This window comes from Globicephala melas, chromosome 19, assembly GCF_963455315.2.
Source record: "Globicephala melas chromosome 19, mGloMel1.2, whole genome shotgun sequence".
Taxonomy (NCBI): Eukaryota; Metazoa; Chordata; class Mammalia; order Artiodactyla; family Delphinidae; genus Globicephala; species Globicephala melas.
Genome location: NC_083332.1, coordinates 35,113,349 through 35,134,578, shown reverse-complemented (window position 1 = coordinate 35,134,578; position 21,230 = coordinate 35,113,349). Strand labels below are relative to the sequence as shown.

The 21,230-nt window shown below is 52.5% G+C and overlaps 1 protein-coding gene across 1 annotated transcript in view; it reads right to left on the bottom strand.

The window, feature by feature from the left end:
• Positions 1 to 1,723: 1,723 nt before the first annotated feature.
• The window catches only part of NLRC5 (NLR family CARD domain containing 5), an 86,965-nt gene continuing 67,458 nt past the window's right edge, over positions 1,724 to 21,230 (bottom strand). Inside the window, exons 28-48 of the mRNA XM_060288630.1 lie at positions 20,873 to 20,956; positions 19,988 to 20,077; positions 19,527 to 19,592; positions 17,778 to 17,861; positions 17,607 to 17,690; positions 15,170 to 15,256; positions 14,577 to 14,654; positions 13,702 to 13,785; positions 13,294 to 13,377; positions 11,643 to 11,726; positions 10,908 to 10,991; positions 8,161 to 8,244; positions 6,451 to 6,534; positions 6,080 to 6,163; positions 5,868 to 5,945; positions 5,076 to 5,159; positions 4,916 to 4,987; positions 4,524 to 4,607; positions 3,249 to 3,332; positions 2,800 to 2,883; positions 1,724 to 1,835 (exon numbers count right to left, since the gene is read on the bottom strand). Coding sequence (XP_060144613.1) covers positions 1,724 to 1,835; positions 2,800 to 2,883; positions 3,249 to 3,332; positions 4,524 to 4,607; positions 4,916 to 4,987; positions 5,076 to 5,159; positions 5,868 to 5,945; positions 6,080 to 6,163; positions 6,451 to 6,534; positions 8,161 to 8,244; positions 10,908 to 10,991; positions 11,643 to 11,726; positions 13,294 to 13,377; positions 13,702 to 13,785; positions 14,577 to 14,654; positions 15,170 to 15,256; positions 17,607 to 17,690; positions 17,778 to 17,861; positions 19,527 to 19,592; positions 19,988 to 20,077; positions 20,873 to 20,956 — 1,759 coding nt within the window. The remainder of the gene's footprint in view (positions 1,836 to 2,799; positions 2,884 to 3,248; positions 3,333 to 4,523; positions 4,608 to 4,915; positions 4,988 to 5,075; positions 5,160 to 5,867; positions 5,946 to 6,079; positions 6,164 to 6,450; positions 6,535 to 8,160; positions 8,245 to 10,907; positions 10,992 to 11,642; positions 11,727 to 13,293; positions 13,378 to 13,701; positions 13,786 to 14,576; positions 14,655 to 15,169; positions 15,257 to 17,606; positions 17,691 to 17,777; positions 17,862 to 19,526; positions 19,593 to 19,987; positions 20,078 to 20,872; positions 20,957 to 21,230) is intronic.

The following is a 21,230-nucleotide window of genomic DNA, read 5'->3' as shown; positions in this document are numbered from 1 at the left end:
AGGGAAGAGAACGAGCATGTAACCAGTACCTACTTCTTCATACTAGGGACTTTGTACACTTTGCTTCCCTGCCCCCTCTGAAAGTCCTGGGGGCCAGGGGTGTTACTAACATGTACAGAAACAGTTCCTGGCCTTGAGGACAGGCAGCAAGGGGTCAAGTCACATTCCATTCCGTGCCCGTCTGACTTGCAAAGCCATGTTCTTGATGTACCACCTGCCTGTGGAAATCCTTTAGCCAGGAGTTCCCAGGCTCTCACAAGGACCAGGCAAGCAGCAATAGTGAGAGGGGATACACTGGGGAGTGGTGGGGACTGCGGCAAACTGACGGATGTGCGCCACATCTAAAGGACACAGTCATACGTCCCCAGCAGATTACTCTTGAGTGGGAATGCTGGACTAGCACCTACGAGAAGCTGAAAATCTGAATTTGGGGTCAAAGTTCCCAATTTAAAATACTGACAGTCAAATCAGAAAAGAGTGTAAATATAATGCAAGCCAAACAAAGACTGTTTCTAACACCATGAGCTTCTACAATCCCCTCATGGTGCAGGTGAGCTCTGGAGAGAGGTCGTCACTTGCCTACCATCACATGACCACATATAGAGACAGAGTCTGGACTTGACCCCATGCCTCCTGACTCCCAGGCCAGTGTTCCTCTCAGCATTTCTCTCTGTAGTCTGCCCTGCTCTCCAGTCCCCAGGGCAGGGGTGAACCACTTCTGACTTTGGTGAGGTGGTGGGACACATCAGACTCAGGCTAGAGGCTGGAAGATCACCCACATTTATTGGTCAAACCTGGCTTACAGTGTAGCAGGGCCACCCTTTGGCCCTCTTGGAAGTAATGAGAACACTGTGTAACACATGAAGCCCCTGGGAGCTCACTCAGATTCTGCTGAGGTAGTGGCTTGATCCAGTGGCCTCACCTGAATATTTTGGCAGTCCCCACCCCCTGCACCCTTAGGGCATAGCTTCGTCCCTTACACAGCATGGACTGGGCCTGTCCAAGGTCAGGCTGGCTCTACCTGGACCTGGGCCTAAAGTCCCTGGAAACTAAGGGAGAGTGGGTGATCCAATTCACAGATGGGAAAACTGAGGCTTGAGGCAGGAGGATACTCATCTGGAAGCCTCATGGCTAAATCCCTGGCTTGGCCCACGGCCTTGGCCCTCGGGCCACTGGGCTGGTCAGTGATTGGATGCTCTCCCCATCCCATTCTGGGCGGAAGACATTTTCTGGCTTAGCTGCTCTGGAAATGCAATTTATAAATACACACTTGGTTTAAAAAAGTAATAAATTAGATCTTGGACCTGCCTGAGGGCATCCGGCCAGCCACATGGCACGGACATTTGTCATGTCTTATATATTACATGTAGTGCTAAGACCCATGACATTAACCCACAGGCCACACTGCAGGTTTCATGCAATGTCACATGGAATGCTGTCACGTGTGACCTTCTGTGTCACGCATCACACCATGACATGCTCATTGTGTTACATGTTTCTGGCTGGTCATGCATGTCCCTTGGGATGTAGGGTAGTCTATTGGCTATACTAGGTCCTTTGTTGCCAAAAAAGTCCTCCCCGAAGACTGTTGCAGGAAAAACCTGTCTCCCCCTCGTGGGGCAGGGTACAGGGACAGCCAGCTGAGGCTCTTTTCCTGAGTCCTCTATCCCGGTGGGTGGAAGTTGGCATCACTCGGCTGCATTTGAAAAGTCTCAAGGGGCCATCAAGTGCCGTGAGGGACCTGTGGCTGGTTGTCGAAGAAAGCGAAGTCCAGCCTGGGCTCCTGGCTCTGCAGACGCTGGGCCATGTCCGGGGGGATGGGGTTATTCCAGAGGCTGTGGGGCACAGAGGCAGACTCTTCTCAGCACTGGGAGCTGCTCACTTATTGTCTTGTCTCTGCCCTCTGCCCAACCTACAGATGGGGAAACCAAGGCCCCAAAGGCTAAGAGCTGTTTCCAGAGTTACCTGGTAGGCAGCAGCAGGTATTAGGCCAACATGGCTACCTTAGGGAGATGGTATCCCCCATGCCAACCCGGACTTCTTCCACTCAATCTTTTTTTTTTTTTTGGCTACAACGCACGGCATACGGGATCTTAGTTCCCTGATGGGGGATTGAACCCATGCCCCCTGCAGAGGAAGCGTGGAGTCTTAACCACTGGATCGCCAGGGAAGTCCCCTCCACTCAGTCTTCTTCCCCGGGAGCTAGCTTCTTCCCCAGGCCATGCTCATATGACACATTGGACAAATAAGGAAAAAGCTCCCTTTCTTTAGGACACTTTACTTCCATCGTCTGAAATTGTCATAATATATTGTTTTATAGAGCGAGGCGCTTCACTACTACTAGAAACCTAACACGTCTACTATGTGAGTGGTGTCCCTTAGATGCAATACCCTGATGTTCAGTGCACCACCTGTACAACTGGATGTGGTGGTCCTGATGACAGCTACCATTTTAAGTGCTTACTATGTGCCCGGCATTACGCTCAGTGCTTTATATAATCATTTACTCTGCAGAGCACCTCTCTGAGGTAGATACTATCACTACCTCCATTTTACAAAGGAGGAAACTGAGGTTCAGAGAGCTTGAGTTACTGATGCAAAGTCACGCAATCGGCAACTGGCAGCGCTGGGATTTGATCCAGGCCGGCTTGCTGCCAAATCCCTGAGGGTGCGGTCCAAGTCTCTTTGGATAATTCCCGACCCAGGTCCTGCCTTCTCCTATAGGAGGTGCCTTTACATTGTAGAGGTTGGTGTGCTCACCCCAGCCCCAACCATCCCTGCCCCTGCAAGTCCTGTTACCGAATGACTTGGATGCCAGACCCCTGCGCCAGCCCTTCAGCCAGAAGCCAGGCTCCATAAGCTGTGATCCGATTCTTCTCCAGGCTTCCCGACGGATGGCGGAGGAAGGGGAAAGAGACTGACGTGAGATGGTGAGATGGGGAGGAGGCGGACGGAGGGGTGATTCCCTGTGTCCCTTCCCTGTGCCAAGTTGGGCGGGGGGAACAGAGGCTCCCCACACATGTGCTTAGAGAACTCAACATTCAGCAGTGCAGCGGGAAGGCGGAAGGCTGGGACCCAGGGAGAGCTAAGCTTGACAGGGGCTTGGAGTGCACCGGAGTGAGCAAATCCAGGAGGGCTTCCTGGGAGTTAGAGGCCTGACCCAGTGGACTCTTGGCTTTCCCCAGGACACGGGTCCCCCTCTGGTCCTCCCCACCCCCTTCTGGCTTCCCCGGATGTGCCCCTCATACTCCATTCTCTTCAGCCGGCCCATCTGCGGCAGGACCCGGGCCAGTTCAGCAGCTGCCTCATCCCCGAGCAGATTCCAGGACAGCCTGCAGGGTAGGGGTGCCAATGTCAGTGGCAGGAGAGCAGTGAGGGTAGAGACAGGGGGCAGGTGGGGAGGGCTGGGGGCCACGGGGATGGGGGAGCGCCACGGGGTCCTGCGGGCCCTCCCTGAAGGCTTTACAAGGCACGGGAGGCTCCTTCCTACCTCCCCACCCCATTCCCGAGCCGGTCATCCCTCAGAACCCAGACAGCTTAGGAGCTGGCTGTCCTGAGAGTTCAGAACACGAGGTCTGTGGAAACATCATGATCCAAACTTCCACCGTGCATACGCCTCCATCCTGACTTTGCTACATCCATGTACCGCCTGTATTATTTGTTTCATATTTTTCTTCAAATCAGTCCTCTGTCCCCTCTTTTTTTTTCACTTTAAGAAACTGATCTTAGGAAACATTTATCACTGCTATCAATGAAAGACTTGTGTTAAGGACCCTAAGTAGAAGGTAGTTACAAGGATAAATACAGTGCAAACAATGGTATTAACTTCTAGCTGGAACCTGCGTCCTTCCTAAGGCGCTAACCCTGTGGTCTGCCCCCTGCTGGCTAAAAAGGGATAATCACCAGTGTTTGGTGAGTTAGCCCTGATCTGAGACTTTCTCTTTGGTGTAAAGTAATGAGAAGAATTAAAATCTTCAGGATGCAAACCTAAAATCTTGTAATCCCTTGTGTCCTGGACTTAAGGAAATCCCATTTTCTTCCATCATGCTCAGGGTCCCAGGCTAGTCCTGGCAATCTAGTTTATCCCTGAGGCAGTACTGCCAGGCCCCAAGGTCTGAGCACCTCTGATGGCCAAGAGGGAGGTGGGCCTGGCCAGTGGGCAGGTCGGGGGGCCTGCTGCTTTCAGCCACTCCTCACTACCAACAGCTGGTTCGTAAATCAAGGCTCCATAAACCCAGTGAGGTAGTCTATCCAGACGCTTCCCAAAGGGACAATGGGGAAATGGTCCTAACCATCTCCATCTGGTCCACTGCCCCTCTCACCCTCCACAGATGGGGAAATGGGCAGGAAAGGGTGAATGGCTTAGACAAACAACACTCGCAGCTCACGTGTTAAAACTTCCTCGAGAGGAGCTTGGAGAAGGAATGACCTTCCCTGTACAAGATGGGAAGACCTCCAGGGAGGAAGGAACCAGGCCCCCAGGTGCCCACTTTGCCCAGCTCAGGGCTCTCCCAGGCACTCACATGATTTCTTCCAGGGCCGGGCAGAGGATGAAGCTGGCAGTGAGGGGCTTGGCAGTCTGGTTGTCAATCTCACACGACACCAGGCTGGAGATGGAGACGGAGAAGGGGATGGGAGGGAGAAGGGGATGGGAGGGAGGTATCTGAGTCAGGGGCACCCTCAGCCTAGTGGCCCTCTCCCCACCCTGCAATCACAGCAGGAGGAAGCAGAGTGGTCAGCATCTGGGGCAGGCTGGGAGTCTTAGGAAAGTGCCCCCTCTTTTTTTAGTTCCAGGCTCCCCCCATACCTGAGGCCTCTGTCACTTCAAAAGCCTTCCCAGGTATCAGGCTCAGCCAGAGAAGGACTGCCCCCTACAGCACCCCAGCTCCCCGGGTAGTCAGAGGAGGCTACTTACTCGATCTGCCGGAGCAGTGGGAGCCCCAGACGGAAATGTGGGACCCCTCCGGCCAGGTTGTTCTCTGCCAAGCTGCAGGGCAGGGGAGACACCTGTGAGAGGAACACCAGACCACCCCCTGGGCCTGGCCCCCTGCCCAGGCTCTGCGGCCTCTACTCACCTGATCTCTTCCATGTGTGGGCATCCATCCAGGGCCTGGCCCAGGCTCAGTGCTCCCTCTGGGCCAAGACGGCTGGATGTCAGGCTGAGGAAAGGGAAGGGGTGAGGGGAGCCTGGGGGACCAGGTATGGGAACTGGGGGGGCTAGATCCCCCCACCCTGAGCCTTGTCTCAGGCTGCACTGCCAGACCTTTGACAGTCTCTGGGTAACTGCCACCCTAACCCCTCTCCCCCCCAACATAGGACCTGGGTGGGTATCAAGGGCCCTGGCTTTGGGGTCTGAGATCCCAAGTTCGAGGCCTGGCTCCTTGATGTATTCATAGGGTAAGCTTTCCACACCTCTCCGGGCTTTAGTTCCCTTGCCTGGAAAATGGAGCAAGTAGAAATCCCGGCCTCACAGGGCTCAGATGAGACCATGGACATAAACTGTAAAGTGGCAGGTCGCTTTTCTCCTGCATAGCCCTTTGCTGACACTTCCTCACTCCCCCTCGGAGACTGGCTCACAGGGTATGCTGAGCTATGAGGAAACTGAGACTCAGAAGGGGCAGGGGCTTGGCCAAGGGCCCACAGGGGGCTGGTGGCAGAGCCAGGACGAGGCTGGGTCTCCTGATCTCCCTGCCCCAGGCTCCAGAGGCAGGGGAGAAGCAGGTGGGGGAGGGGCAGCCAGCCCCAGCACACGCCATGGTTTCCCCTAAGGCAGGGCAGCTCAGCCGATGGGAGTCTCGGTCCCCTAGTGCTCCTTGGGGAACCCCTCCCGCTAACCCTGCACACACCGCGGGCAGGGGGCCACTCACTGCAGGACCCTCAGGTGCTGGGGCAGGCCCCTGGCCAGCCCCAGGGCTGTGGGGTCTCCCAGGGCGTTGTAGCCGAGCCTGGAAGAGGAGAGGGGATGAAATTGAGCACCAGGCTGGCCTGCTCCATACCCCTGCCCTGTGCCCACTGGGGGACCCAAGGGCCAGGTGGCCTGTGGGGACACAGAGGGCAGCCCACCCGGGCAGACACTCACATCAGCTCCTCTAGGTGCCTGCAAAGCAGGAGACACTCCGCCAACCGTGCTCCCCCTGCCGGGCCGATGCCATTCGCTGAGAGGCTGAGGAGGGGCAGACGTCAGACCCTTGACTCCCCCGTCCCCCGCCAACCCCACCACATCTGCTAGGGCCCTAAGAGACAGCATTCTCGCCACACGCTGTCCCAGCCTGATGGGACGGAGAGGCCCAGGGAAGAGCAGGGGCTGGGCTGGCTCAAGGTCCCCAGATCAACAGTTCCAGGAGGTAACCAGCCCCAGGGCCTGGACACTGAGGTTGGTGGCGGGGAGCCAGAGTCTCCCTGGACCGTGGTGTAGCTGCTGAGGACCCATCAGGAGGGCTGGCCACTCACTCTAGCTTCCTGAGCTCAGGCAGTCCCGGCAAGACAGCAGCTAAGTTCTGGGCACCGGTGTCTCCAATCTGGTTGTGGCTCAAGCTTGGGGAGAGAACAGCAGGGGAATTGCAACCATCAGCCTGCCACCCATCTCATCTTGTGTGTGTCCTCATCCCAGAAGAGGAGGCCAACGTCTAGAGAAAGGCCTCAGCCACAGTGATAAAGTCCTCTCGCCCTATGTTGGGTGAGGACTCCAAACTCTTGTCTTCTGTTTAGGATGTTCTCCCTGGTGTCTGACCTGAATCCTTCTTGCTGCAATCAACACTCTCATATCCTGTCTTTGGGTTTCCCGAGGTTCTGGGTCTGGAGTGATGCAGTATATAAGTGGGTGAAGGTGACGACACTAGGAAGTGAGGAGTGTCCTCCAGGAGCCCCTTGCTTCTGTCACCTTCCCCTGCCAAAGCTGTCTTGGGTCTGGGGGAGGGACAGGCAACTCACCCTAGCTCCTCTAAGCTGGTGGCAGCTCTCAGACTGGAGAAGCAGGGCCAAGAAGCCTTAGTCAGGAGTAAAGGCATTTGCAAGTGCAGTGCTAAGAACTCCACAGTTTGCAAAGCCTTTACACTTCCAGGAACTCATATGTCAGTCACAAAACGTCCGAGGGAGGGGGATGGGCAAGGTGGGCAGACTGTACCTAATACCCAGAGGAGAATTCGGAGGCCCAGGGAGGAGGTGATGGGCCAAAGACCCCCAGGGCCTCACAGGCAAGGTGGAAATGAAAGGCCAGAGCCATTGGCCTGGAGCAGTGGCCACATTTTTTTGGTTCGGCCAGGCTTTGCCTCTGCCCCTATGTCAGGGATCTTCAGGCCAGCCCGGCTGAATGTCAGTTTCATGTGTCTCTCACAACTCATCCTGTTCTAATCTATAAAAATAGTGGGCTTTTCCTTAAACCCAGTCTATTTATGGTCTTTTCTGCACTTGACCACACCCTGCCTCTGTGAATGGGGGGAAGAGACAAACGAAACAGAACAGCTGATGCAGAGGTATTAGTCTGAGGGTTGTTTGTTTTGTTGCCTTACGTTTTGCAAATTAATTTTTAGGGAACTGCCTTTCGGTAAATTAATTTGGGGTGAAATGAGCTGGTCCCCCAAACTCTCTGAGCTCATCTCCTACATGCTCTACCCTGCCAGAGTGGGGGGCGGGGACTTGGATAAAAACAAAACAATGCTTTGTGTCATTGCTTACGTTTGTTTAGAGTCACAATATTTCATATTTTGAAAAATCACATGAAAAGAACGTGTGCTATTTGTTTCTCAAAGTGGCCAGGGGCACAAGGGCAGAATATCAAGGTCATCAGCTCTGAGGCTGGACCATCGCTACTCAAAGTGTGGTCTGTGGCCCCCAGAACTGGCATCACCTGGGAGCTTGAAATGCAGAATCTAGGCAACCCACAACCGTGAATCAGAAACATGAACAAGAACAGAGGATGAATTTGTGCACATGAAGGGTTGTCCTAGGACTTGGGCTCAGCTCCTTCAGGTCACTTGTGTAGCGCAGAGGAAGCTGGTGGCAGTAAAAGGCAAGAGCTGTGACACCGACCTGGGAGGGTTATAGGAAGGTGCCGAGGACAGGAGCCACAGAGGGTTCTCAGGGAGGTGCCCCCGTGTTTCCCTAGATGGGTGGTCCCAGCAGAACTTGGAAGTACTCCTATGGAGTCACTTGGTTACTCACCGGAGGCTCTGCAGGAGGGTCATGTGGCTTAGTCCTTGAGTGAGTGCAGCCAGGGTAGAGGCGCCCAGCGGGAGGTGGCTGAGGCTGAAGGAGAGGAGGCCACAGGAGGACTTGGCGTACTGGGCTTGGGTCCCTGACGCAGACCTTGAGCGCTCAGCAATGCCCAGTGATCTCCAAGACAGCCACTTACATCCACACAGTGTAAAAAAAACCCCCAAAACGGTACAAACAAAACTGCACTGGGAAATCCAAATGCTGTTTTCTCTGTAAGAATGATTACAGCCATCCAGGCAGCAGTTCTGTATTCTGAATCACACTAGACCCAGACTACTGATCAGTCATCATAGCGACCACATACCAAGCACATGCTAAGGGCCATTTAGAGATGATATGTTATAGTTATCCCCATTTTACAGATGAGGCACACTGAGGCCCAGCAGTCACACACAGAAAGTGGCAGCATCAGGAACAGAACCAAGGCTGTAGGATTCCCATTCCTGGGCCCAACCATGTGTTACCCATGGACCATGCTCCTTATGGCCCCACCTTGGGCAGGAGAGAGGAATAATAATAATAACAGTAATAATAATAACAGCAGCCAATACTTGTAGAGTGTGAATTCTGTACCAGGCTCTGTTCTGAGTGCTTCATGTGTGTGATCTCATTTAATCCTCACAGTCACTGAGGGGGTAGGTCCAGCTGTTATCCCCAGAGTTAAGATGAGGAAGAAGACAGAGAGAGGTTGAGTACCTCGCCTGAGCTCACACACTGAGGTACAACCCAGAGGTGACAACCGTCCTGGTTTGCCCGGAACTGAGGAGATTTCCAGGATGCGGGACTTTCTGTCCCAGCTCAACTGGGACAGTTGGTTACTGTGCCAGGAGTTGAACCCAGGTGGTGTGGCTGTTAACTAGCACCTACACCCCTAACCATTTCACCCAGAGGGACAGGTGGGAAAAGTTGGCTGGATCTGAGGGGAGCTGCTTGTTGGAGAGGAGACACTCAGAAACGACAGATCTGAAACTGGAAGAGGCCTCTGGGGAGTGAAGATCCATCCCTTTCCTTCAGACAGAAAGGAATCATTGGGACTTCCCTGGCGGTCCAGTGGTTAGGACTCTGTGCTCCCAATGCGGGGGGCATGGGTTCGATCCCTGGTCAGGGAACTAAGATCACGCATGTCCTGTTCTCTGAAGCACTTCCAGCTCCTGGCTCTGGCCTGGGTGCCCAGGTGAACACACATATATGTTAAATGCATGAATGAGCCAATGGATGACCTCATTGGGCCTCCAACTCCACCCCAAATAAAAGCTTCCAGAAGAAAGGGAGGCTGAGCAGAGGTGCAGGCACATGGGGGGAAGCCAAAGAAACATCTCAGTGGGAAGACAGTGGACCCTCTGGTCAAAGGTCTCCCTAATACCACCCCCTGACCCCTGCCAGGATATGCAAAGAGGGACGAAGTGGTAGAATTTCATTCATTGTTAAGGAGCAAAAAGTCAGAGAGCTGCTTTTAAACTGTATTCAAAAATGTGTCCAGGGCTTCCCTGGTGGCGCAGTGGTTGAGAGTCCGCCTGTCGATGCAGGGGACGCGGGTTCGTGCCCTGGTCCGGGAAGATCCCACATGCCGCGGAGCGGCTGAGCCCGTGAGCCATGGCCGCTGAGCCTGCGCGTCCGGAGCCTGTGCTCCGCAACGGGAGAGGCCACAACGGTGAGAGGCCAGCGTACCGCAAAAAAAAAAAAAAAAAAAAAAAATGTGTCCAAAAAATCTGGAGGAAAACTCACAAACTGCTCATTTACAGAAGTTTTCCCAGGGGGTGTCATTGCCAGGGATTTCATGTTCGTTGTTACATATTTCTATGATGATGGAACTTTTTATAATTCGTGTGTATTTTGGGTCAACGGATAAACTTAGAGATTAAAAGCAGAAGATGCCTTGTCAAGTGTTCTGTCTCGATACTGTCGCGTCTGTGCAGGATGGGGACTCGTCCTTTAGACTGAGGCTGTTTCCACCGTTTCTGAGAATTTGGTGACTCCAACTTATAGGTGAGAGTAAAAGTTGCCAGTTACTAAGGAAACGATTGTAGGCACATGGCAGTGGTCATCCATGGGTATTTTTTCTGCCCAGAGTTTGTCTCCCTGTCTTGTGTTAATAGTCCCCTGAAATACCACCCCTGACTCAGTCCAGATAATTGGATGGGCATGTGACCCAGATCTGGCCAATCAGATTATCATGTGCTTAGAGCCACAGTGATTGGTTTAGGGGTGGGCATGTGACCTGGGCTAGTCCAGTGAGACTTATTCTAGGGACTTGTGTTGTAGGTACAGGGAAAAAGGTGCTGGTAGAAAGTGAACCTGCAGCTGCAGGAAGAGCCTGCCTGAGGATGAAGTAAAGAGATGGGGGGTGGGGAGGAGAGAGGGAGGGGAAGGGAGGGAGAGAGAGGGAGGGAAGGAGGGAGGAGGGGGAACAAATAGAGAACCTGGATCCAGCCAAGCCTGAAATCAGTTGCCTTATTATTTTCTGTGACACGAGTTAATACATTTCTGGGTTGGGTTGCTTTGACTGAGTATTCTGTTTCTTATGATCAAGCATTTTGATAACACCCAGAGCCAGGTAAGGAAGGAAAAGGGAGGGCTTTCAGCTCACCTGAGTCCATCCAGGAGATTGACAGTGGTGTTCACTAGAGATGCAAAGGTTCTTAGACATGCCCCCAACTCCCCCGCTCTCACCCGCATTAACCACCACCACTTACTCAAGCCTCTTCAGCCGGCGCTTGCCCTCAAGGGCCCCCGTCAGCACCTTGGTACCCTCCTCGCCAAGTTGATTGTTAGACAAGCTGGAGGGGACCAAGCATGAGGTGAGGGTTAGACAAGCCTGCCCAGCCCCTGGAGCTGAGCTGTCAAATCAGCCCCCCTTACCACCCCAGTTCCCCCCAGGAGGCTGGCTGTGGGTCCACAGATCCCAGACCACCCTTCCTATCCAGGCTGCACAGGGACATTCCTGGCCCCAAGGGTCAGGCTCTGTGGTCCCCGAGGAGGTGGGCACTGCAGTCACAGCTGACCCACCTGAGAAAGGATGCCCTGGATGAGGGCTGCACCAGAGGAAGCCAGGGACGACACACACACACACACACACACACACACACGCACGCAATGATCCCTTCTGCCCCTTAGCTCTCTCTCTACCCAACACCCAGAGCCGCTCTAGGCAGAGAAGGACGATGAGCCCCATTTTACAGATGAGGCTGTCCAAGTCTAGAGAGGCACAGTTATTCGCCCAAGGTCACTCTGAGTGAGTGATAAAGTTGGGACCAAGAACCCAGTGCTCAGCCTTCCCCAAGCCACACCCAGAGTTGCTGGGCTTCATCAGGGAGAAAAGCGATAGGCCGAAGTCCCACCCTCCACTTTAACCAAAGGCACAACTGTCCTCCCCACACTTTGCCTTTGCTGGGCCATCCCCTCCCGGACCCTTCCACCCCACAACTCACTCCAGTTCCTCCAGGTGGTGACAGCGGCTTAGACCAGATGTCAGGTGGGCTAGCGCACTGGAGCTCACACAGCTGGAGGTCAGCCTGGTGGGGGTCAAAGGGCCAAAGAGAGGCAGGTCAGGTAGGAGCTCTGGGTCTTGGGAGCTCTGGATGCTGATGGCAGAGGGCAAGGAGGTGGGGTGGGGAATGGTTCCTGGGGGGCAGTGGGAGGGGACCTTCCTTCCCTTCATAAATCTCTCCCATCAGGGAATCTTTAAGTCAAGACATAGCTTGGAGGCAGGAACATGGACTAGTTGAATACTTGTTTAAACCACAGTCATTCAGGTAGCAACTTCACAATGTCTGTCATAATCAGGCATCACTGTGAAGTCTAGCTAGTTACTGTCATTTACCATGAGCTCTGCATCTTTATTTAAACAGAAAATGTAGCAAGTATTGGAGAGGGTGTTAAAGATATATTAGTACAAAAAGGAGACCTTCCCCCTGATGTGATCGGTTGAATTAAAAGAGAACTGAGAGTTACAAAAGCTCCACTTTGCAACCATCATCCTTGATATTTGATTCAGGCAAGAATTATCAATGGATGCTAAAATTCGTGGGTGAAAGTTTGAGGAAGACTGGGATATTTACATCATCTTAAGGTATCTTCCTACCAGATAACTGGTTAATTACAAAGGGAAAAACAGTAGCTTTGCAAGTGAAGAAACCTGGCAGACACCACCTTAACCAGGAGATCACAGTTAACATCCCCAGTAAGGGGACAAGTAGGCATCATGTGCCTCCCGATGTGACACACTGAGATGAACACAGCAGCACCTCTGTGATATTCCTGCCCCAAATGCAGAACCTAAATCTAAGCATGAGGAAACAGCAGAGAAAGCCAAGCAGAAGGGCATTCTACAAATCAGCTGCCATGTAAATGTCATGACAGTGTGAAACACAAAGAGGGGCTGAGGACACATTCCAAACTGAAGGAGACTAAACAGAGATGACAACTGAACACAGTGTGTGATCCTGGATGGAATCCAGGACTGAAAAAAAAATGCAATAAACATTATTGGGACAATTGGCAAAATTGGAATATAAACGGTAGCTTAGATAATAGTAGGATATCAATGTTAAATTGCCTGAATTTCATACTTTTACTGGATTAGGGGAGAGAATGTTCTTGTTCTTAGGAAATTCACTGAAATATTAAGGGGCGAAGGGGCATAATTATACAACTTACTTTCAAATGGTTCAGAACAAGAAAGGGGGGGGTGGAGAAGAGAGGGGAGGGGTGAGGAAGGAGGAAGGGAAGAAAAGAGCAAATGTGAAAAAATAATGACAAAGGGTTAATCTGGGAAAATGGCATATGGAGGTTCTCAGTCTTCTCGTAACTTTTCTATTAGTTTGCAATTATTTCCAAATAATAAAGAGAAGAAAAAGAAAGAGCATTCAAAAGGGAATCACCTTTATGCCACATGGCCATGTAGATGACCGTGAACCCTGGCATCATCTCCAGGGTCATGTGTGGTCCCAGCCCATGGGATGGGGACACAGAGCTCCTTTGAGCACAGGGTTGGGGAGAACAGGAAGTGTGGGGGCGGGGCTGAGCTGCAGGGGGCGGGGAGGGCGGGGGAGGCCCTGAGTGAAAGTCTTGTCTGCATACCGGAAGTGCTTCAGTTCAGAGAGGGACAGCAGGAGGCTTTGTAGCAGCAGAGCACTGGCTTCGCAGAGGTTCACCTGGGACAAGCTGAAAAGGCCCAAGCATATTCCAGAGGATTTCAGGCTGGACACACCTCAGGGATCAAACATCACACAAAAATCGGGAGGCCAAGAGAGGGGAAAGGCCCACCCAAGAGCTCCCAGTGGGGCAGGGCTCCCCTCTGCCACCCTGGGGCTCTCCCCCACTGGCCAGGTGTGATTCTCTCCTGCAGAGGGAAGCAAGAGTGCTAGCACAGCCCCACGCTCTGCTCATCTCCATCCTGCACTGGCCAGCCTCTCACCTATGGCCTGGAGCGGGCACTGGGGTCAATCAGAGAACTCAGGGCCCCAGACAGCGTTTCAGGGTGCTGACCTGAGCTGCCGCAGCCGGGCGCAGGTCTCCATCAGCTGCCTGGCAAGAAGGCTGTGGTGGGTCCCAAGGTCACAGTGAGCCAGCCTGGAGGTGGAGAGGGAGGCAGCAGCTTCTAAACACCTGGCTCAGTACCAGGGACTCAGTCCCTACCTGCAAGGAGCGTTTCTTACGGTGGTAAATAAATGCTAATCAAATAAAGTCCACCAATTTACTAATCAATCATGGGAAGTACTGTGAAGGAGAGGTCAGGATGGGGCAGCTGGTATGGCTGTGCAGGTTGTTCACTGCACAAGGAGACCCAGCCAAGGAAGTGATTTGGGGTTGAGATCCAGGTATGGTCTAGTCCTCACAATGTATACTTGCAGGGCTGCATTCCCCCAAAGAGGTGACATGTTAATTTCCAGAAACGTGCTATATGGATTAGAGGAGCTGTGACCCCAGGCATCTGTAAGAATGGATGATGGGAGGACTTGACTAAGTCTGGGTGGGTTGGAGGGGCCTCCCTGAGATGGTGGCATTTAAACTGAGACCTGAAGGATGAGGTCGAGTTAGCCAGGTGAAGAAGGATGAAGAAGGAAAGGGAGGAGAGAATATTCTGGGCAGGAAACAGCCTGTGCAAAGGCCCTGAGGTCAAAGAGAGCAAGGTGGTGTTTAAGGTACTGGAAGCTTAGCTGGAGCCTAGACTGGGGTTTGGGGTAGGGATAGATAGCATGAAGAGGTAGGTTGGGCTAGATCTCACAGGCCATGTAGAGACTTTGGGCATCAAAGGACTCTGAGCAGGGGCATGAGAATTATTGGTCAGAAGCAGCAGTACCCCCTCTCCCCCTCCCTCCATCACCAGCCTCTCTCTTGGGGCCCCAGGTACTGGGTCTCACCTGAGGGTCATGGCTTCTGGGTTCTCCTGATGGGGAAATTCCAGCTGGATACAGAGCTGCTGCTGGGTCTCGGAGATGCTGAGGAGGGAAGAGGTAGCCAGCGTGAGGCCCACAGCAGCTTTCCCGTATCGGCTGTGCTGGGACTGGGGCTGCTCAGCCGACTGAGCTCCCAGACCCAGTGGGGATCTGGACGTAGGTCAGTGAGACACCAGCGCCTTTGCTCTTAGCTAGTCCATGGGATCCTGGCACCTCTGGTCACAGAGCCATGGTGTGTGTTACTGTCACCAGGGGCCCCTTCCAGACAACCAGCATGGACTTCCAGCAGTGTCTGTCTGGGATCTAACAGCTCTTTGTCTTGAACCTGGGGCTGCCTCCCTCTCTCTGGTCCTGCGGCTTGCCTACTGCACAAGTCCCAACAAGTCTGTGTAGTCCCTCACATATGCCCCAGGAGCTCCTGCCATCTTGGGGACCCAGAGAACTCACTAGGGATGCAGCTATTACCCCACAGGACAAGAGACCAATGTCTAGATGACGGATGGTCCCAACGGTCATGAAAAGATGAAGAACTTGAGGGGCCTCCTCCCTGGACTTACCTTATTTCAGTGATGTTGCCTGAGGCTTGGGCACAGACTTCTAGCAGCGTGAGCACCCCGGCTTTGCCCACCCACGGCTCCTCCACCCTGTCACAGAGGTGGACACAGACGAAGGTCGCCTAGGGTTAGTGGGGGCGGGGAGGAAAGTGCCAAGGGGGCTGCCTAGAGGCTTTCTGGGTTTTGCTGATTTTAAAAACAATAAAATTTAAAATTAGGCATAAGCATAAAACAGAAAATTAACATCATCCTTGTTCTAACAGTTATGCAACCATCCAAAGGGAAAATATTATTTTTTTAAACAATATTTTTAGGTTTAAGGAAAGGTCTACATAACGTCACGTTGCAAAGATAAGGAAATAAAACTGTATATGAAACATGATCCCAATTTTGTATTTAAAAAAGGAAAAAATATATATGGAAAGGGAAAAACACATATGGTGAGGAACAGGGAGACAGAGCTGTGAGAAAAATATATTAAATGTTAATGGTGATTGTTTCAATTGTAGAATTCTCTTGAAGTGTTTTTATTTTATTTCTTCTTTAGTTTTCAGTATTTTCTGAACTTTCTACAATGTGTATGCATTAATTTAAAGATTTTTTTGGATGTGAACCATTATTTAAAAGTCTTTATTGAATTTATTACAATATTGCTTCTGTTTATGTTCTGTTTTTTTGGCCACAAGGCACGTGGGATCTTAGCTCCCCGACCAGGGATTGAACCCACGCCCCATGCATTGGAAGGCAAAGTCTTAACCACTGGACTGCCAGGGAAGTCCCTGTATGAATTAATTTAGAAGCAGGAAAAAAGAGAGCTGTTTAAAACATTGCTGCTTCTAAAGTTATGTTGAATTTTTTTTTCAAAGTACTATTTTCTTCTTACGTTCTTCTGGGTTTTCCACAAATTTCTACGAAGAGTACACATTATTTTTAGAGTAAGACAAGTTTTATTTTAAAATGCTATTTGGGGTGATCTAGCGATTCTACACCAAAGAATTGAAAGCTGAGATATAGAGATATTTGTACACCTATGTTCGTAGCAGCATTATTCAAAATAGCCAAAAGGTGGAAGCAACCCAAATGTCCACTGATGGATGAATGGCTAAAGAAAATGTGGTGTGTACACACAGTGCAATATCATTCAGCCTTAAGTAGGAAGGGAAATTCTATAACATGGTACAACAAGGATGAACCCCGAGAATATTATGCTGAGTGAAATAAGCCCATCACAAAAAGACAAATACTGTATGATTCCACTTGTAGGAGGCACCTAGAGGAGTGAGATCCACAGAAACAGAGTAGAAAGGTGAGTAGAAAGCCAGGGACCGGGGGGAGGGGAAAACGGGGGGGGCGGTTAACGGGTACTGAGTTTCAGTTTTGCGTGAAAAGTTTCGGTTACACAGCAATGTGAATGTACTTAACACTACTGAACTGTGCACTTAAAAATGGTTAAGATGGTAAATCTTATGTGATGTGTATTCTACCACAATTTTTAAAAATGTCATGTTGGGGAACAACCAGACTCTATGTGCCTCATCGTGGGCTGAGTTGAAAAGTGCACAGTATTGGCCATGAAGTAGGTATTTTTAGACACAAATCCCATGGAGCCTTTCCAGTTCCAGGAGAGTCAGGGGTTAGAGGAACAAACTCAATGACATCACAAGGAAGCACCAGACAGAGCTAGAAAGTGGGACGGTCTACAGCACAGGGGACCGATTTTGTCCACGGTTCACCCATTAAGAGTCTGAAGAGCCATCACCACTCCATGCAAATGGGGACCTTGACGGGGTCCTGGATCCAAAGAGCCAGCGTCCCATCTGGGGAGAGCGGGGAATTTTAGATTGGACTAGGTAATACCTGACAATAAGGAATTGCTACTGAGTTTTGTAGGTGTCCTAATTCAACTGTGATTGTGTAGAAAATGTCCTTATTTTTTAAAGACTTGTGGTGAAATATTTTGGAGTGATATTTTATGAGATCTATAACTTTCTTTAAGACACTTCAGCTAAAAAGTAAAAATTCGAGGCAAATATGGAAAACCAGGAACAACTGTCAGAACTAGGTGATGAGAAAATGAGTTTTCAGAGTTGTTTTTCTACTTTTTGGAAACTTCTGTTTTTCTCAAAGTTTTAAAATGATCGCAGTGAACATACAAACATGATATTTGTTACATGTTATTTCTGACCTCAGCTCGGTGTCCTTTTCAGTTTCCTCTTTTTCTGAAGTCTCCAAACATAGGCCCCACCTTGGGGAGGGAGGCTTTTCTGTGCCTGAGCGGGTTTCTGGGACTAATGGGCAGGGTGGTCCTACAGGCAGGTGGCAGGGCTCTGGACGCAGGAAACGGCTAAGACCATGACCTCGGGGGGACCCATACTTCAGAGCCCACCTCTGCCCCCCATTCCCACCACAGCCCCCTCCCAGGGTCACGGGCAGGCGATACCTGAGAGTGAGAAGCCCTGCCGGCCACTTTAGCAGACCCAGGAGGATGGTTAGCTGCTCCAGGCCCAGGAAGCACTGGGTCAGCCTGCAGACAGAGGTCAGTTACCAGAGAGGTTCTGGCAGGGACTCTCCACCCCTCAGCTGCCCCCACGGGCGGGGCCTGGTCACTCACGTGAGCTCCGTCAGCCACAGGGCCTGGCTCAGGCCAGTGGCCAGTCTGGGCACGTGCTCTGGCCCGAAGCTGCACTCGCTCAGCCTGAGGGCAGAGGGCAAGGGTCAGAGTTTGGGCGAGGCCTGTTGGGACTGCCAGGACACATGGGGGAGCCTCCACTGAGTGCGAAGGCCTGAGAAAAGGCCAAAGATGCAACCCCTGCTCTGGGAGCTTCTCTTCTCTTTGGAAAGACACCTCCCAAGAAGGTGCGAGGAGTCAGTCATTTACTGAGCCCTGACTATACGGCAGGCCCTGGGCCAGCCTCTGGGTGCGCCATGTGAGCACGCAGGAGTGCCTGCCTTACATGTAGTATCTCACTGAACCCCAAAAGCATCACCTACAGACGGAGAAAGTGGCCAACCCGAGGACACACAGCTGGTAAGAAGTAGGGACAGATTCGGGTTTCAATCCAAGTCAGCCTGACTCCACACCCCAAACCCATGACCGCTTCCCTAGTCTCCAGTACCACCCTAGTTCAGCCTCCCTCGGGGGCAGGAGGGACTGGGATTCTTGCTGTGGCCCTGCCCTCCCACTGCCTGGCCCCGTGTGGCCGGCAGACAGGCCTCGGGACACTGTCTCACAGACAGACGGGCTGAGAAGAGGGCCCAGCACAGCACCACGGGGCCGCTCCCTCTCATAGGACAGGGGCCACCAGAGGTGTCCAGGAGGGGCTGACATTTGAGCTGGGTCTTAAAGGATTAGGAGAATTTGATCTCAGAAAATGTAGGGAAGAAAACGTCAGGCTGAGTGTGCAGAAGCAGGGAAGCTTCATCAGGCAGTGCGTGTTTGGTGAACAAAGATCCCTTGTGGCTGGATTTGTGCGCACGTGTGCTGTGTGTGTGGGTGGGTGGTATGTGGTGTGTATATACTTGGTGTGAGGGTGGTGTGTGTGTGGAGTGGGGTGGGAGGAGTGAGGAGGAATATGGCGGGAGGTGACAGCCAGATCAGACTCTGAGGGAGAAGACCAGGCCAAGGAATTTGGACTTTATCCTGAGGGTAACTGGGAGCCCCCGAAGGGCTTTGAGCAACGGAGTACCACATTCAGATGTGTGTGTTGGGAAGACCCCTCCAGGTGCTGTGGGATGATTGGAGGAGGCCTAGCCAGAGGCAGTGGACCGATTCAGAGGCCACGACCAAAGGTGAAGTAAGACATGTAGAGGAACTAACCCAAGGCTGAGAGAGACAGACAGAGCTCAAGGCTACCGGGGGGGATAATAATAACAGTAATAATAAACAACTGATACAACACTCAAATAAGCCAGGGCCTTTCCAAGCACTTTATATATATTAACTCATTCAATCCTCACAATAACCCTAAAGGGTAGGTCTCACTATTGTTCCCATTTTACAGATGAGGAATTGAAACACAGAGAGGTTAAGTCACTTGTCCAAGGTCACACAGCTGCTAAGTGGTAGAACTAAGATTTATCCCAAGTGGCTCCAGAGTCTGATCTCTTAACTCAGAAGCCTCCAGACTTATAGTTAGGACGTGGCTAAGGGGCACAAATACCACTCAAAGGCCCAGCCCAGGGGCTGGAGGCAAGGGGAGATTGGGGGCAGATGTGGGGGAGAGGCAAACCCAGGCAGTAGCTTGAAGCAGGGTGTGTGAAGGAGGAGAGGACCCAGAGAGGAAGGAGGCATGGAGACCACCACAGGGTCAACCTCCTCTCCCTTGTCCCCCCCTTCCCGTCCCCCCAGACCAGAAATTACCTCAGTGTCTTCCTAGCCTCTTCCTGTCGGGAGAAGTGAACCCGGAAGCTCTGCTTGGAGCCCAGGCTGCAGAGAGAGGGGTGTATGGAAGCCGAGGGCCCAGCTTCGCCGGCATCCTTGGGACCCAGGCACCAGGGGGTGCGGGAGGGAAGGGGGCTGGGTCTTCAGGGGCAAGGGCAGGTGGAAGCCACGGAAGAGACCCTTGACGACCAGAGGAGAGACCCGTGCCGACCCGAGGAGACTCCCACCTCCTTCTTCAAGGACCCCAAACCTGGTGTTCCCTAACCCATGGCCTCCCTAGGCCCTGTGGCACACGGGCCTCAGAGGATGGAAACTATGATCCCACGTTCAGTGAACCCTGAGACTCAGAGAGGGCGGAGGTTGCCCAAGTCACACAGATGGAGGGCCACTGAGTGTGCGGGTCTTGCTTCCCCACCAACGTGGCACCAACGTCGCCTTACTTCACTGAGGCCTCCCGGATACGTGGGCAGGAGGGGAGAGTCTCCACCAGGCACAGGACACTTTCCTGAGAGATACCGTTGTGGCTTAGACTAGAAGAGAAAAGAGGTTCAGGATCGGGGGGTGGGGGAAGCACCTCAGTGGAGCCCTGCCCAGCTCCCCTCGTCTCTTCCCTTCCAGCTGTCATCTCCCAGAGGAGCGTCCTCAATGTCCGAGTGTCCGTTCTCCAGGTGGAGACACTGAGGTCCAGAGAGAGGCCAGAGGGGCGCTATCCCCACACGGGGCAGGTCAGGCACCAGACTGTGAGTCTTTGAGAGCTGCCCCTGTGGTCTGAGACTGCGTGATGATGAGGCCAGGCTGGCAACTCCAGCCCCACAGGGGTCAGGGATGCCCAGAGCACAAGGCCCAGCTGCTTAGCAACGGGTTGTATCCTGGCTCTGGCCGCCAGTCTCCCAGGTCACTGGGGCGACTGAGTGAGTGAGGATGACTTCCTAGGGACCCTCCCTGCTGTGGCGACATCTGCAAATCCGTGTCCCATAGATTTGGTCAGAGGAGCTTCAGGGATGGGATGGACCAAGAGCCAGGACAACTGAGACCCAGCAGCTGGTTAGAGATGAACTGTTGCTCCCTACCCGGAGTCAACTTGGATCACCAAGCTTTAGTCACAGCCTCTCCTGGGTGTCTGGTGGGAGCTCTGCCCATAGTGGGCAATGAGGGAAGGAAGAAAGGACCCAAGGTAGGCAGGGGTCAAGGTAAGAATCAGCCCTTTCCCCTCCCCAGCCCTTGTCCTCTGCAGTTCTCTAGGGATGACTCAAAAGAAGCCCACTAATGTTCTTGGCCCTGGGGAGTCTTCCTCCTTGCTGTCTTTGAAGCTGCTCGACACTTACTCAAGTGAACCGGAGATGGGCACCTGAGGGAGACATTCCAGGAGGCACCTGAGCCCGGCATCACCCAGCAGGTTTGCTGAAAGGCTGCAAGAGGTACGAGGAGGTTGTTGGTGCTCAGACGTGCCTTCTCTCCAGTTACCATCACTGCCACTCTACCCACTCAGCACTGCCATGATCCCCTCCACCACTCTGCACTACTTCTGTTCCAACAGCACCGTCATCACCACCAGCACCATCCCATCACTGCTACTAGGCATCACCACTAGAATTATCACCACCATCCCCCTCACCAGCACCACAGTTAACCAGGCCTCATCTTCCCGTTCAGTATCTGGTGACCACTCCCAGGACTCAAGTG